The sequence below is a fragment of the Sminthopsis crassicaudata genome, chromosome 2 (assembly GCF_048593235.1).
Source record: "Sminthopsis crassicaudata isolate SCR6 chromosome 2, ASM4859323v1, whole genome shotgun sequence".
Classification (NCBI taxonomy): domain Eukaryota; kingdom Metazoa; phylum Chordata; class Mammalia; order Dasyuromorphia; family Dasyuridae; genus Sminthopsis; species Sminthopsis crassicaudata.
In genome coordinates, this window is record NC_133618.1 from 448,120,471 (window position 1) to 448,137,088 (window position 16,618).

The following is a 16,618-nucleotide window of genomic DNA, read 5'->3' on the forward strand; positions in this document are numbered from 1 at the left end:
TCACTTTTTTCAACTAGTTTTTATTCATTCATAAAAAATGAAGACCTCAGATGGAATGACCTCTAAGGCCCCTTTCAGCACCAAATCTTACAGTCCTAAAACTCCTATCTGCACTCACAGTGCTGACACCTTCAATTTAAATTCAGTCCCAAGAATAGCCTCTATCACTGCTCGATGATTTGAAGTCAAGGGATGACTGCAAGGGACCTCAGAGATCATCCAGCACCACCCCCACAGCACTCAAAGCCCATTTACAAAGGAAAAAGTTAAAGGGCCTGCCAAAGGTTGCCTGAGTCTTGGACCCCAGGCCATCAAATTCACAGCAATTTCCCTGAAAAAGCTAGGCCTCTTTGACGGCTTCCTGAAGCTCTGTGTTCCCATCTCTCTTGGCAACAGGCGACAGCTGAGCCCAAAGGATGGTGATAAAACTCACGGAGGCCCAGAAGTACCAGAGATTCTCAGCATGGCAAGGTCATAGCATGTGGATGCATGGTTGTCTGGAGCAAACAGTACTGATCTATGTAGGGGAGGCAGCAAAGGAGTTAGAAGGATCAGAGATGCTTAAGGAGCAAGTGAGAAAAGTCCAAAGTCATGTCCATTGTGTTCTGGTGCATGGAGCCATTCTGGAGGAAACCCTAGAACACGGGGCTGCATCGTACCCACTGGGTCTTGGGCCAGCCTGAGACCCCTTGCCTCTCACAACTATGTGGGATGTCGGGTCAGAGAGCTATGTTCCCTCTGCCTCCCTGATCATGGCTGGAGGCACACATTCAGCCCTGACCACATCTGAAGACAGGTTGAGGGCAGAAGGGTCCAGCCCCCCATCTCCCACTTGGCTAAAACCACAAAGGGCTGCTCATATTTTCCCTGGGATTGTCTGTCTTTATTTGGAGACACTGAATCAGGATTGTAATATGACCACAACAGAAAGGCATGAAGATATCACCAAGGCAATGCTTCATTCACTACATTCCACAAGATGCATTTAACTATCAATAGGTAGACAGTTCTGAGGCAAGGGGGGGAAGGGCAACATGGCTCAGGGCACTGGACTTCTCCAAGTGTCATCAGCAGGGTCAGAGAAGGAAAGATTCCCGAGGCACTCCTCTGTTAGCAGATCTCAGATATGGAGCAGGGATTTCCAAGGGGGAAACAGACTTCAGACCAGACACGATTTTTAAAAGCTAAGACACTGATGCTTCTTAAGCAAAAAGTAATACTGGGTCATTGAACAAGAAAGGGTCAAAATATATACTTCCGAAGACCCCTAACACGCCACTTGATTTCTGGACAATGACCAGTGTTGACTGGGAGGGGAGTGACTCCACAATCTCACGAATAAGGAGGACAAAATCACTTTGGAAAGTCAGCGTAGGCAGCTGAGGAAGCTGACTAAGTGTTAACAGCCTCATCCTCCTTCTTGGGGTGAGTCTTTTAGTAGAATGTGTTGTTTGACCTTTGTTCCTGAAGAGGACCATGATACATAAGTGAATTGGATTTAAGGGAGGGAGGTTGTACAAGGTCTCCTGCCTCACTTTCCCCTCCAGAACCATCTGGGTCCAGTGGCCAGATACAGATTAAGGTGACTGCCCTAATGCAGAACAGGATGGATGGATGGAGCTCTCTTGTCCAGGAAAGACTACTGCATCCCAGAGCAGTAGCATTTCTTCTCTGCAAAGAGCAGAGAACTCGTGTGACTAACAGAAACATGAGGGAGCTGTTCTTAGGAGAAATAGCCGCAAAGCTTTCCAAAATGGGAATGTCTTTCTCAGCTGCACAATTTTCTTTCAGAATTGCAGTTTCTAGGACTTTGTTCTCTCTCTCTCTTCTATGAGTCACTGCCCAAGAAAGAGCAAGGATTTCACTGTCAGATTGGTTTCTGGGCAACTATTGGCTGGAATGCTGTACAGGAAGATGTCTGCCCACCTAAATGCATTATTCACACATCACTAATGACAGGCACTGCGCTGCCGATCAGCTGGGTTCTTTGGAACATGAAGTGATCTGTAGCTTCCACATCTCTGCCCACCTTCAGGTTGAATTCTGCACATCTTCCAGCTAAAGGCACTGGAAGTACTCAAAAGGAAAAAATGTTCTTCCCGCTGCTCTTCTTTCTTTCTGACCCTATGGTATAAATAGAACAAAATACAAAGCAAATCTAAGCAACTTCAGAATCTAAAGGGATCTAGAAATCAACAATCCCAGTTAGGATCTAAGTAAGAATCCCCTCCACTGCAGCTCTGACAAGTGACCAGCCAAGATAGGCTCAAAGACCTCCAGTAACGGGGAAACACATCCCCTCCCAAGAGAACCCATTCCACTTCTGATTGCTACAAAGTTTTTCTTCCCACCAAACCTAACTGTTGAGCCTTTCTCTGATGTTTCTACCATGGCAGACTCTCTGGCCACAGGTAAAATACAATGTTCCATTCTAGGTATAATACTTTAAGAAGGGCAGTGAGATTTCAAAGTCTGATTCTTTTTGTACAGCAAAATAACTGTTTGGACATGTATACATACATATGTATTTAATTTATACTTTAACATATGTAACATGTATTGGTCAACCTGCCATCTGGGGGTGGGGGTAGGGGGAAGAAGGAAGGAACAAATAGCTTGGCAATTGTCAGTGCTGTAAAATTACCCATGCACATATCTGGTAAATAAAAAGCTATAATAAAAAAAGAAGGGCAGTGAGTATATGAAGCAATGGGGACACAAATGGGTGAAGGAACTGAATGCCAGGGACAAAGTAGCATCAATGGAATCACTACATATATCTAATATAGAGAAAAAATTAACAAATATTAGATTTAAGTATTTGAAAAATTATCCTGAGGAGGATTAGGTTTATTCTATTTGGTGTCAGAGATCATAACTTAAAGCCATGGAGAGATGTTGCTAAGAGGTAGTGTACTGTTTGTTATAAGGGATGACTTTTTGAAAGTTTAAGTTAGTCCAAATTATAAAGAATGGCTCTAGTAGATAATGAGTTCCCCATCACTGGAAGTCATTAAGTAAAAGGCTGAAAAGGCACTTCTCAGGGATACTGTACTACAGCAGAAGTGTCAAATTTACAGTCCATAAAATTCCCAAGAAGGAACCAGATGAAAATGTATTTGGGAAAATATTTAAGGTAAGTAAAAATACAATGAAACATAGATAATGTTAATTTGTAGTTTTGACAATATCATGTTGAAAGCTTCTCCACTTAAGGCCAGAGAAGAATGTTTGACAGTTCCCTATCAAGAGAGTAAAGGCAGTTCTCAGCAGAAAATAAAGACCCTATGGTACCTTAGATGTGACTGCTTATCTTTACCCAGGACCAAAGTGCAAAAGAAGTCACCTACCTTGTTAATCCTCCTAAAGTGTTCGGGGTAAGGTGGGACTCTGTTTGATGACCCATTCCCCATGGGGGTTGGTGTGGTACAGGTCTAAGAGGTAGGTGTCTGGATCCAGGCAATGTTCACCTGGGGGGCAAAGGGACAATTGAAAAATAGTTATCAATGTTATGGGCCAGAACTGATGTTCATCAGTTTGATGAACTAAATGAACTAATACAAAGTAAAGTGAGAAGAACCAAGAGAACACTGTACACAATAACAGCAAGACTATGTGATGATCATGGTTCTTAGCAATGCAATGATTCAAGGCAATCCACATCTAGTGAGAGAATTATGGAGATTCAATGTGGATCAAAACATAGTATTTTCACCTTTTATTGTTGTTTGTTTGCTTATTTTTTTTCTTTCTTGTGTTTTTATTTTCCTTTTGATCTGATATTTATGAGCAGTATGATGAATATGGAAAATGCATGTTTAAAAGAACTGTACATGTTTAACCTATATTGGATTGTTTACTATCTTGGGGAGGCTGGAAGGGAGAAGGAAAGGAAAAAAATCTGGAACATAAGGTTTTGCAAAGGTGAATGTTGAAAACTATTTTTGCTTACATTTGTAAAAATGAAATACTATTTAAAAACCTATCATGGACTAATATGGAAGTATGTTTAAAATGACCATACATGTGTAACCTATGTCAGACTGTTGGCTATCTTAGAGAACGAAGGAGAAAAAAATTTGGAACTCAAAATCTTACAAAAATGAATGTGTCTAACCTATATCAGATTATTTGCTTTCTTGGGGAAGGGGGAGGTAAAGAAGAGAGGGAGAAAAATTTGGAACACAAAAAGTTTTATAAACATATATATTGAAAACTATCTTTACATGTTCTTGGGAAAATAAAATGCTACTGAGGAAAAGAAAGGGAATGGGAATTTAAAAAAAAATCTATGACAGAACAGCTTAGGAGGCACAGTAGATAGAGTACCAGCTCTGAGTCAGGAGGATCTGGATTCAAATCCAGCCTAAGACTCTGGGCAAGTCATTTAACTTTGATTGCTTCAACAATAACAACAACCATCACCACCAAAAATCACCTATCATGTAGAATGAACTAGCTAAATATGGGAATAGATACAAAATTTAAATGAGATAAATACCCCTTTATTAGAATGCTAGCTCTCTGAGGAAAGGAAATGTCTTTCACTTTTCTTTATCCCCACCACCTAGCCTGGGACCTAGGGTTTAATTAATGTATATTGCCTGGCTTGACTGGTCTCAGAGAGCATGGAGCATAGGAGATGGATGGGACACAAATAGAGATAACTGTAAATTTCAATATTAACTGACAAGTGCATCAGAAACACGTGAAATAAAAAAGCTAAGTAAAGTTTGAGTCCTTTCAGACTACAAACAGGTCATAACTAAGTAGGCTTATTAGAGGAAGTAGAATGAGCTGGACTTTAAAGGCCTCACAGAAATTTAAACAGGCAAAAAAAAAAAAAAAAAAAAAAAAAAAAAAAAAAAAAAAGGAAAAGGAAAAGGAAAAGGAGGATGTTCCTGGCAAAAGGGAACATTATGAGTAAAGGTATCAGGTGGGAGAGCATATGGTTATTCAGAGAGTGAGAAATAAGCAGTTTCCCTAAAATTTTGGGTGTTCAAAGGGAAGTAATATAAAATAGGTTTAGAAAGGTATAATTGTAGATGGTGGAAGGCCTTTAAAGTGAGGCAGAGGGATTTGAGCTTTACTCAGGAGACAATAGGGAGCCAATGAAGATTATGGAGCAGAAGGCTAAAATGACTAGCTGGATTTTTGCCTGATCTTTTTAAACCCAGTCAAAGCCTAATGCCAAATCCTCAACTTCATACTCGCCCCTGCTGCCCAAATCAGATGCCATCTTTCCTCCCTTCCAGCCAGAAACAATGGCTTCTACCTCTGAACCCTCAAAACACATTTCACCTCTGTTAAGGCATTTAAAGGCACTTTCATGTTAAAACTATCTGAGCACCTACAGTATCTCCCCTGTTAGGCTATGTTTATATGACCATTGACTTCAGAGCTAAAGGGGACTTTAGAAGTCATTAAATACTACCTCTCGTTTTATAGATGAAGAAATCCTCAACAAGTTAAGTGACTCAGCTATGGACACAGAGGTTAATTAATTAAAAGAATCAGGCTTTGACTTGTGGAAGCATGTTAAAAAATTTTTTTGGCAAAACTAAAAGTATAAAAAAATTACTTCTTTGGGATATCTATAATTTAGCTCCTTATAATCATCTTTGGGTATTGAGTTGGGCCAACAGGCATTATGCCTTTCTTTACAGATGGCAGAAGTTGGACTTTTGTACCTGCTACTCTGCCTAGTTTCAAGTACATGGATTAAATACCACCTACCAGATACCCCCAGCGTCTCTGCCTCTCCCTGACCCCCATTTTTCTGCCTCCTTTTGCAAGTTATCTTCCCCCCTTAGATTCTAAGTTCCTTTTTTTAAATTATGATCCCCAGCACTTAGCACAGTACCTGGGCACATAGTAGCCATTGAATAAATGTTAATGAATTGAAAATTATTCAAACAAATTGTTCTGGAAGAGTTGAAACTAAAAATAGAGGACAGTAATAGTATTAATATTATTTTTTTCTTCAATAGAACCTAGGTCATTTAATTTCAAATCCAGTACTCTTTTCATTGAGATACATTTGGTTTTCCCCAGTCTGAAATACAAGGCCCAGATAGTGGGTGATTGAATATTGAGCTGATGAATGAGTGAGTGAGTGAATGAGTGAAATCTCACAACCAAGAAGCCTTCCTCTTTGATTGTCTTAATAGATGTGTCCTTACTCAAAGAGAGAATGACTGGTGGATGTGGATCACTGCCCAAGTAATCGTCTGAAAAGTCCAAAGACAGACTTACTTATGTTTCCACCGACTTCATAGAGGAGTAGATTTGACGATTCAACAGGCCCGTTACTGCAGGACACAGAAAAAAGACACAGTGATACATCCTACTGAGGATGTCCCAAAGACATTCATAATGATAAAAGCTCTCATCTCACTGGGATTTTAAGATTTGTGAAGCACTTTTCAAGCAACCACCCAAAGGAGACTCAGGAACCATTTAATCTAAACTCTTCATTTTATAGTTGAGTCAGTTAAGGCTCAGCATCATTAAGTGACTTGTCATCAGTTATTACCTAACTGGTAATCAGGGAATAGAAATAAGGTTTTTTGACTTGAAATGCAACATCCTTTTTACTCATTCCATAATATCTTTCCAGCATGAGTGGGGAACTCTTTAATGACTCAACAACTGTGGGGTAATTTTTTTTCAATTTTTTTTCTCTTATGGTTTTCCCCTTTTGTTCTGATTTTTCTCTTCCAATATGATTCATAAAGAAATGTGTATTTAAAAAGTTAGTAACCAGAAAAAAAACAATTAATAAACAGCAAAAGACCTCACACCTGAAAGTGAAGATCCCACTCTCTTAAGTGTAATCTTGGACAAGTCTCTCACTCATTCTCAGCCTAGTTTTCTCCTTTGTAAAATGAAGAGATGAGAATGGATAATCTTATCTCTAAGCTCTTCTCCAGCTCTAGATATTATGGGAAAGGTACAAAGGCATGAGAACTGCATACCAGATTTTCACAAGGTGAGCAAAGAATATAGCTAAATGGATGACTCATGCTCAGTATATAGAGGCCTGCAGAAAACTACATCAAATGAATAATCACCCAGGATAGGGGATAGGAAAGCAGAATCCAACTTTAAGCCATCTACCTTCCTTCCCTTCTGACTGGGAATGGGCAAAGGTATGGTAACGTAAGGAGGTCTGGGACCTTAGTCTGTTACATTCATTGGCAGATGTTTTCCCTTGAGATAATACTTGTTATGGAATAATTTGAGCCCTGTGTTATCTTTACTGAGTTTGAATCTGAATTCTGATATAGACTACTTTTGTAACCTTGGACAAACAATTTTCTCTCTCAGGTTACAGTTTCTGTATCTCTGAACTGTAGTAATTGGACTGAATTAATGATAAGATCACTTTCAGTTCTAAATCCTATGACATATGTAAGAAAAATCTGTAAGAGTTATTATCTACAATGAACAACTGTGATTAAGTTTAAATTTGCATTAAAGGTATGTAACTACATTGGACTTGGGAAATCTGGAGAACTAGATTTTAATCCTGGTTCCACACATTACTACCTCTGTGGCTCTGGGGAAAGTCCTTCCCTTCTTTGAGATTTGACTTCCATGTGTGCAAAATGAATAAATGAAACAGAGACATCAAAGACTCTTTTTTTGTCCTGGGAAAGGGCAAAGTCTCACTAGCATCACAAAATCACTCAAGTGGACTGAACTTGAACCCTTGCTTCCTCTGCTCCAAATAGAGCAGCAGTTCCTGGCAGGCAGCAATGATGGGATGAGTCCTGAGACTTACATTTTGTTAGAATCCTACCTACTATGAGCAAGGTGGGGAGGGAAGAAGCACTTTGTAAATGTAGATTATTTAGAATATAGAAGCATTATAGAAATGGAAATTATTATCCTCTTCTTCCACAAAAGTCACTATATGTCCTTCCCTCTAAGACCAAAGCATGACTGGATATTAAATAACTAAGAGGTCAGCTGTTCTTCAAAACATTGCTCAGACACTGCTCAAATTCACTTTTTTCTCTGAAGGGAGAGGATTCTTTCCCATTATGCCATTGGTACCCTGGACAGCTATGTGCCTCTTTAAAGATCTCCGGGGACATAGGAGCTAGTGCTAAAGTTAATGCTCTGATATCATCATCCCATCAGAAACTCAAGAGTTAAAAGGAACCTTAGAGGTCCTCTAGTCCAACACTCTCATTTTACAAAGGAGGAAACCGACTTATACAAGTTTACAGAGATAGTTTAGCAATTCTGGGATGTGAATCTAGGGGTTTTCTGGCCTGAAGTCCAGGAGTCCGTTTGCTATAGCGGGAAGGTACTTTAGAGACTACCCAGTGTAACCGTTTCATTTTATAGAGGAAAAACTGAGGACCAGAATAATCACCTATCCACAAAGCTTAGTGGTTAGAACAAAGCACTTAGGAGGTGAGAAGGCTGAACAGATTGTTTAATTTTTATAGGGGCAAGCTAAACTGCAGAGGCAATATTAAAACTAGGGTCTACTGGTTTTGAACTTGACAATCTTTCCATCATTGCCAGACTGCTCACTAGCCCCCCCTCCCCAAGTTTCCAGGCAGGAGTTACCATTGGATCGGGTTGACGGTATTCATGACGTTCCAGCTGTTGGAGCAGAGGTGCCTCTGGAACTGCTTAAGCACATCAGCTGCTTTGGTGCCATTATGGAGATGCACTTCTAAACAGTCCTTCAGGAGCAGAGCAGCCTGGATTTTCACCACTTTGGATGGCTGAGGAAGGAAGGACACATACATGTAGGTACAGGCATGAAGAGACTTGTTAAAGGAGAACAGAGTTCTTCTCATTGCTCCGTAGCTGCACCCTTGACTCTCTGAACTTTCTCTACAATGCCCTCCCTGCAAGATCATCCCACCTCTAGATCTCTCCCACTGGAAGTACCCTCTGTCCCTTGGACCTCCTCAAATTGTGATTAACTGATTCTTCCCAGAGCCTCCTTTTTAAGGAAGAAGCCCAAACTAACTAGATGGCTCAGGGAATAGAATGCTGATCTGGAGTCAAAAGATCTGAGTTCAAATTCAGCCTAAAACCCTTATAACCTGTATGATCTTGTTTGCCTTAATCCAATGGAAAAAGAAACGACCAACTACTCTGGTACCTTTGCCAAGAAAACCTCATGCATAATATGGTCAGAAAGAATTGGACAAGACTGAAGAACTAAACCAACAATAACCCAGATCAGCCACGTCTCCATTCCTCTGCAGAATTGCTTTACAATGTCCGATTCACCAGGTTCTTTCATCATTTTTCAGCTTCCTTTTAGATTATCTTCCCCCATTAGAATGTAAGCTCTTTGAGGGAAGGAACTGCTTTTCTCTCTGCACATATGTGTATTTCCAGCCCTTAGCAGGTGCCTGGCATATGATAGTTACACACATAAATGCCTGTAGATCTGGCATGTGTGCATTCTCCATTCCATCACCTTTTTCTGCTTCTTGTCTTCTATGCCTGGAAGGTACTTCCCTCCTCCTCTCTACTCTCAGAGCACCCGGCTTCCTTCGAGGCTCTCCTCAAGTGCCATCTCACTGTTGCTGCTCAGTCACATTCCCATCTTCGTGATGCCCTTTGGGGTTTTCTTGGCAAGGTGACAGGAGTGCTTGTTTGTGGTTATTCAGTTGTTGGAGTTATGTCTGCCTCTCTGTGACCTCATTTGGGAGTTTCTTGGCAGAGGTATTGGAATGCTTTGCCATTTACTTCTCCAACTCATTTTATAGATGAGGAAACTGAGGCAGACAGAATTGAGGGACTTGCCCAAGGTCGTATACCTAGTAAGTATCTGAGGTCGCATTTACTGACTCTAAGCCAGAGTCCTATCCACTGTGCCACCTAACTGTCATCTTCTCCACAAGGTCAATCCTTTTCCAGGGGTTAGTGTCTTCTCTTCTGAAACAACTTATAAAAATTTCTATTTTGCATTTACTTATCTATATACATGTATCTTCCAAGAGAAAATTTAAGGTCATAGAGGATAAGTACTTTGTTTTTGCATAATGCCTCATACAAAGGAGGTGTTTGATAAATGCTAATTGAATGAATAAATGAATGATACAGACTTTAGAAGGCTGAACAGGGAAGTGCACAATTCAATAACTACCTACAATATATTTTCTTTTTCTTTCTTTTAAGATTTGCAAAATATATTTAATAACATTTCACTTAATCCTTACAAAAATCCTGTGAACTGGTACTTTTCTTTTGAATTTGATTTATTTAATTTTTTCCCCTAGTTACATTTAAGACAAAAAATTTTTTTACATTTTTTTTTTTAATTTTTGAGTTCTGGATTCTCTCCCTTATCCCCGCCCACAATTAAGAAACCACAGGTGAAGTTATGCAAAACATTTGCATAAAGTCAAGTTATGAAAGAAAACATATACCTCCTACCTTAATGAAAATAAAAACCCTCAAGAAAAATTAAAGCAAGAGAAAGAGAGGGGGAAAGGAGAGAAAGAGGGAGGGAGAGAGGAAAAGAAGGAGAGAGGGACAGAGAAACTGGGAGAGAGAGAAGAAGAGAGGGAGGGAGAATGCTTTAATCTGTACTCAGACACAATCAGTTCCTTCTCTGGGTATAGATGGGATTTTTCATCATAAATCCTTCAGTGTAGTTATGGATCATTGTACTATTAAAAATGGCAATGTCATTTACAGCTAGTATTCCCAGAACATTGCTATTACTTCTACAATATGTTTTTAATAATCTCATTCTGGTCACTGCTATAAAGACTATCCTTTTTATTATATTTATTTATTTTGATATTCTCTTGGACACGCTCTAAAGCTATGAATTATGAGATCACAGATCTATCAAAGTGCTGGTTTACATGCAAGTAGGAGTGGGAGAAGGGAGCAGCATAAAGATGAAAAATTACAATAGTTCCTACTCTAAAGGAACTTAAGCTTCACTGCAAGGATTCACTACATGTGCACATAAGACATAAGCAGGTTGTTCAAGCCTGAGCAGCTGGGTGTTGCTGTGAATAGAATGCCAGGTACAGAGTCAGGAAGACTCATCAGATCTGACCTTAGACTTGTTGTGTAACACTGGGCAAGCCACTTAACTCTACTTGCCTCAGTTTCCTCACCTGAAAAATAAGAAGGAAATGGCAAATCACTTCAATATCTTTGGCAAGAAAATCCTTAAATGGGGTCACAAAGAGTAAAATGTGACTAGGCAATTATTAAATTTCCAGCATGTTTATACATTGAAAACTGGCAAACGCTACAACTCAGAATTTGATTTATTGACTTGTTGATCATCTAGACTTAAGATATGGTGGTGAAAATATTAATAACGCAGATTAAAATTTAATGTGTCATGTGCAGAAATGCCTCCCCTCCAAAAGAGCCAGTTATTAAACATTTATCAACATAGTTTAGAATATAAGATAGTGATAGGACAGAGACACAGTATACTTAAGAAAATTTAAGAAGGAAGAGAACTATTTCTGAACTCTTAGGACTGCTAAGGTTTCCCATCAGTTCTGTAGATGAATTCTCATATACTAAATTTATAGTTCAAATGTTATTAAATAACTTTCAATTAAAATATAAGCTCCACGAAAGCAGGAAGTCTCACTTTTCTCTTTGTATCCTTGGTGCTTAGTATATACTAAGTACATGCTTTTTCAGTATTCAATTGCTCATGGACAAACTGACATCTGCTTTGAAGGATGAGAATGGTTCAAAAGGCAGAGGGGGGAAGAGAATGAATGAGCTTCAGGCATGGGGGAGACTGCAAAAATCTGGGCAAGACTAGAGAAAATTTAGTAGCACGATCTGATTGAAGAGGAGAAAGGATGAAATGACCCTCATTTTGAAATAAAGCTGAAAAGACTGAGCAAAATTAAGAAGGAAAGCTTGATTTGGGAGATCATACTTACATTGTTCTAAAGTTCACATTGGATGAACACAGAAAGTTTAACAGAATAGCAAGGAACACAGTGAATGACTGTTTTTTGTTGTTGAGTCATGGCTTATTCTTTGTGACCTCATTTGATTCATTTTTGGGGGGGGGGTGGTTGTTGTTTGTTTGTTTTGCCATTTCCCTCTTTAGCTCATTTTACAGATGAGGAAACTGAGGCAAACAGGGTAAATTGATTTGCTCAAGGTTACCCAGCTAGTAAATGTTTGAGGTCAGATTTGAACTCATGAAGATGAGTCTTCCCGGTTCCAGGCTCAGTGCTCCACCTTCACCACCTAGCTGCCTGGGTGGTCTTTAGAACAAACACCCATACACCATGGACTTGGGAGGCTAAGGAGAGAGAAACGTGGACGCACAGACACACATGCTCACATAGGACTTTTCTGGGTTTTAGCCAAAAATAGTGTCACCGGTGCACTCAAGAACCCAAAGAAGAGGGTGAGGTGCTTGGTGGGGTGGGTGGGGTCTTTCTGCTGCGGATGGCCAGAAGGCTGCTGAAGCTTTGAATCCCTTTGTTTTTAGGCAGGCGCTGCACTCCCTCCTCTGCATCTGTATCCAGCTGCAAAGGACTCCCTCCCAGGACCCAAGCCGCTGGGCAGAGGGAGGAGCATGGGACACCTAGGAAAGATCGCAGAGAAGGCCCAGGCCTGGGTGCCAAGGAAGCCAGGTTGCAAACAATGGCTCACATTCAGCCAGCCAGCCTCCGTCTTTTCACAGTGCTAAGAGCTGTCGACATAAATAAATACATAAAAACATCCTCTCAGCCAAATTGAATCAGCAGCCCAGTTAGAATTTGGGAATAAAGTTGGAGCGCCCCCAGGTGTTCAGAGATGGCATAGGTTCTGTTTAAAATGATCAATCTGAACCTGAACCATTGGCGAAGGCAAGATACCTGAATCTAAAGAATTTCCCTTCATCCCCTAGCCAAGGCTCCAGAAAAACTGCCAGTTAAACCTAGAAAAGTACAGTGTTTGTTCTCTCCTCTTCCTGCTCTTTGTCCAGAGCTACCCACAGGAGCACGGTCTTTCCCAGGAGGTTTAGGTTCAGAGATAATAAGGTCACAGATTTAAAAGCTGGAAGAGATGCCAAAGGTCATCTAGTCCAACCCCCTTATCTTGCAATGTCTTTAAGGTAACTCAGGCAGTAAATGAAATCTTAGGGTGGGAAATGAGAAGTGCTTTCTAATAGTGGAAGAGCTGTCATGGGGGCGAAGAATAGACTTTTTTCTTCTTGATCCCAGGAGTTAAGAATGAAAAGCAATGAATGGGAATTGTACTGATTTAGTCAGTGAATCGGTAAATAAGTGGAAAAACTTCCAAAATTGGAATGAGGTTCTTCAAGGGAATGGTGGGTTTACCATCTTTGGAGATCAAAAGGGTTTGATGGTCACTTATCTAAGATCCCCATAGAAAGAATTTCTGCTTAGGCATGGGCTGAGTTGGAACGGTTTCTGAGGTCCCCTCTGGGGGGGGCATCAGCAGATAAAGCTCTGGGTCTAGAGACAGAAGAACTGAGTGCAAATTCAGCCTCAGACATGTAACTGCTGTGAGATCTGCAATACGTGGCAAGTTCTGCATGCCTCAGTTTCCTCAATTATTAAAAAAAGGGAATAACAGCATCTATATTCTGGGGGTTGCTGTGAGGATCAAATGAGATAATATTTGCAAAAAAAAAAAGCGATTAGCACAGTACCTGGCAAATAACATGCACTATAATAAATGGTATTCCCTTCTCTCCCCTCTAACTCTGGGATTCTGTGACTTTCAGAGCGAGGAAACCAAATGGATCTCAGGCATGAGAGATGGAAAGGACCTTACAAGTGGCAAGAAGTTGTTCCTAAAAATCAGATCCCATTGCCTGTGACCACTAGTCACATGGCTTCTGCTGGGTCAATGTGAGATCCTAGATTTATAAAGTTGGAAGGAACACAAAAAAGCCATATAGTCTAACCCCTTCTTTTTATAGATGGAAACTGAAGCTAAGAAAAGTGAGTTAATTTGCCCAAATTTGGTTAGTGGCAGAGTCAGAATTAAATCCTCTGACCCCAAATTCAGAGCCCCCGAGCAAGCTCAATTTTGAACCTCATCTTTTGCATATAAACTCCCAAATTATCAGTGGAATCTGTCAAGTATTCCTGGCAATGAGACTATACTTAAGGTGCACCAGGGCAGGTACCATGTTTTATGGAATGAGCTCCACACTCACCTCCCCAGAGGTCTTGTTCCCCTTGTCTTTGTCCGTGTGAATCTTTCTAAGGAAGTTCTTGATCCGTCTGTCATAGAACTGATGCCTCCAGCTGCTGGACTCATTCAGTTTCCGCACTTGGGCAACCAAGAACGAGGAGACCTAACGCCAAAAAAAGCCAGCTGCAGTTCAAGTCAGCGTGGGACTCTGGGGGGAGGGAAATGAGGTAGGCACGGGGAGAGGGGCGGAATTTCACTCCTGCCACAGTGACCCCAGGGGCCTCAGGGATCACAGCTACAGAGCCATCATTCCTTTGGGGAGGAGGGTGTCATAAGACCATACACTGGAAGTTGGAAGGGATATGAAAGCTCTGATACCGCTCTCTTCATCTAATATATAAGGAAACTAAAAGCTTAACTGCTTTGCACAAGGCCATATAGATATAAATGACAGGGTCAGGATTTGAACCCAGGACCTCTGGCTCCATTCAAATCCATCACTCTTCTTACTCAATCATATGGTTTCTTCCATTATGGCACTGAAGCTTCCAGTGAAATGCAACAGGCAGATTCCCAAGCAGCGCGTCTCATGTTCTTAAGGGTGAAATGTATAAAATGGTGACACACTTTACTTACCACAGCAGTAACATGCAAAAACAAAATTATATTTGAAATGTCCAAGGGGCACTCTCTTATTTAAAAGCATTAATTTAAATCACTAAGTATACACTAAACAGCAAGCACCCAGGTGCCCAGGACGGTGTTCCTATGGTAAAACATTTTCATACAAGGAATAATGCCCCTGAATAGATCCATTTTTTTAAACGTGCATTAACAAAGCCCAGTCATGATGACCTTCTTTAACTTGAATTTTATGCTTTATGAATCACAAAAATAGTAACAGCTGGCATTTATACAGTATTTTATGATTTGTGAAACCCCTTGTCACAATATTTTTGATAACATATCAAAAAGGAAAATACAAAGTGATAGAAGCAGGTTGTTTTGTTTTGTTTTGTTTTTCCCTCATTTCATAAATAACTTTCTAGGATCTGCCACCATTTGATGAGGACAGAGCCGGCCCCTTCTCCATGCCCTCAGCCCCCGACTTACGGTCCACAGAAGGTCCTGGTAGTGGATCATGGCCCGGACGACATCGGCAGCACCCTCGGCCAGCTGCTTCCCCTTTCCCTCTGGGATTCTGTGAGGCTGCCCTTTATGCATGAAGAGATTTGGTGCCATCACCATGGAAACATTCCACAAAGTCATCTTATTGTTCTTCTCTCGGGAAGCGACCTTCCTGAGAAATTCCAGCAGAGCCTAGCGGGGAAGGAGGAAGAACACAGGGTAAGAGGAAGCACAGAGGATCTGGACTCAGGATCTGGATTCAAATCCCAGCTCTAACACTTACTAGCTCAATAACCTTGAGCTAGCACTTCCCTTCTCTTTCTCCCAGCTTCTTCTTCTGAAAAATCCTAAACCCTACGTCTCAGAGAAGGCAATTGGGAAAAGCACTGAACCTTCCACCTCTCCCTATTAGTGTTCTAATCCTGAGAGGAACCCAAAGCAGCAGAGACTGTGGGAATGAAAAGCGTCTTCTTTGGGATTTTGGAGACCTGGGATTCTAGGATCATTTCTGCCACCAACTTTCTGTGTGATTTTTGGCAAGCTGCTTGGAAACTCTCGGGTCTGTGCATACCCTGCTGTAAAATGGAATGCTCTCTTTTCTCTCACAATCACCCTCTACTCCTTAGGAATGTTATCGTTTTAGAACTAGAAGGGACCTGGGATGCCATCTTGATAAACATTTAATAGACATTTATTAAACATCTATTATAGGTCAGGCATTGTGCTTAGCCCCAATTTCTCCTCTCATTTTACATAAATTAAAATTCTTAGATATTATGCATAATTATTATAAAAGTAGTAGAGTCATAATCTGAACCCACGTCATTACACGTTCATTTTTATAGTATCACACGCTGGCATCTCATAAAGGAGGTGAAAAAGAGAATACCTATAACCACACTTATTTCCTTCTAATGAGGGAAGGATAGCTAAAATGTTGCAACGATAATTTTGATTTCCATACTCTCAAAGTTCTGTACTTTCACCAATGTGATGTCCTTGTTCCCTTTACTAGTACAGAGGGTATCCTCTCTGAATCTTCACATAGTTTCACAAATTGCTCTAGCCAAAAAAAAAAAAAAAAACATTACCTAATGACTAATCTTGTTTGTGCTAAAACTTTTTAATATAATCAAAAGAAATCATTTTACATTTCATAATGTTCTCTATCTCTTGTTCTTTCCTTCTTCATAGAACTGACAGGTAAACTGCCTATGGTATCTCCCTTAATGGGTAAATTATGCACCATTTTGACCTTAGCTCCTTTGTAAGGAGTCAGTCTAGACCTAGTTTCTGCTGTACTGTCTTCCAGTTTTCCCAGCAGTTTTTGTAGTGACTAATCTTGTGACCC

General features: G+C 40.5%; 1 protein-coding gene across 1 annotated transcript in view; it reads right to left on the reverse strand.

The window, feature by feature from the left end:
* Positions 1-940: 940 nt before the first annotated feature.
* The window catches only part of ARHGAP40 (Rho GTPase activating protein 40), a 71,670-nt gene continuing 55,992 nt past the window's right edge, over positions 941-16,618 (reverse strand). Inside the window, exons 11-16 of the mRNA XM_074292667.1 lie at positions 15,253-15,459; positions 14,162-14,302; positions 8,587-8,747; positions 6,256-6,311; positions 3,351-3,470; positions 941-2,124 (exon numbers count right to left, since the gene is read on the reverse strand). Coding sequence (XP_074148768.1) covers positions 3,364-3,470; positions 6,256-6,311; positions 8,587-8,747; positions 14,162-14,302; positions 15,253-15,459 — 672 coding nt within the window. The 3' untranslated portion in view covers positions 941-2,124; positions 3,351-3,363. The remainder of the gene's footprint in view (positions 2,125-3,350; positions 3,471-6,255; positions 6,312-8,586; positions 8,748-14,161; positions 14,303-15,252; positions 15,460-16,618) is intronic.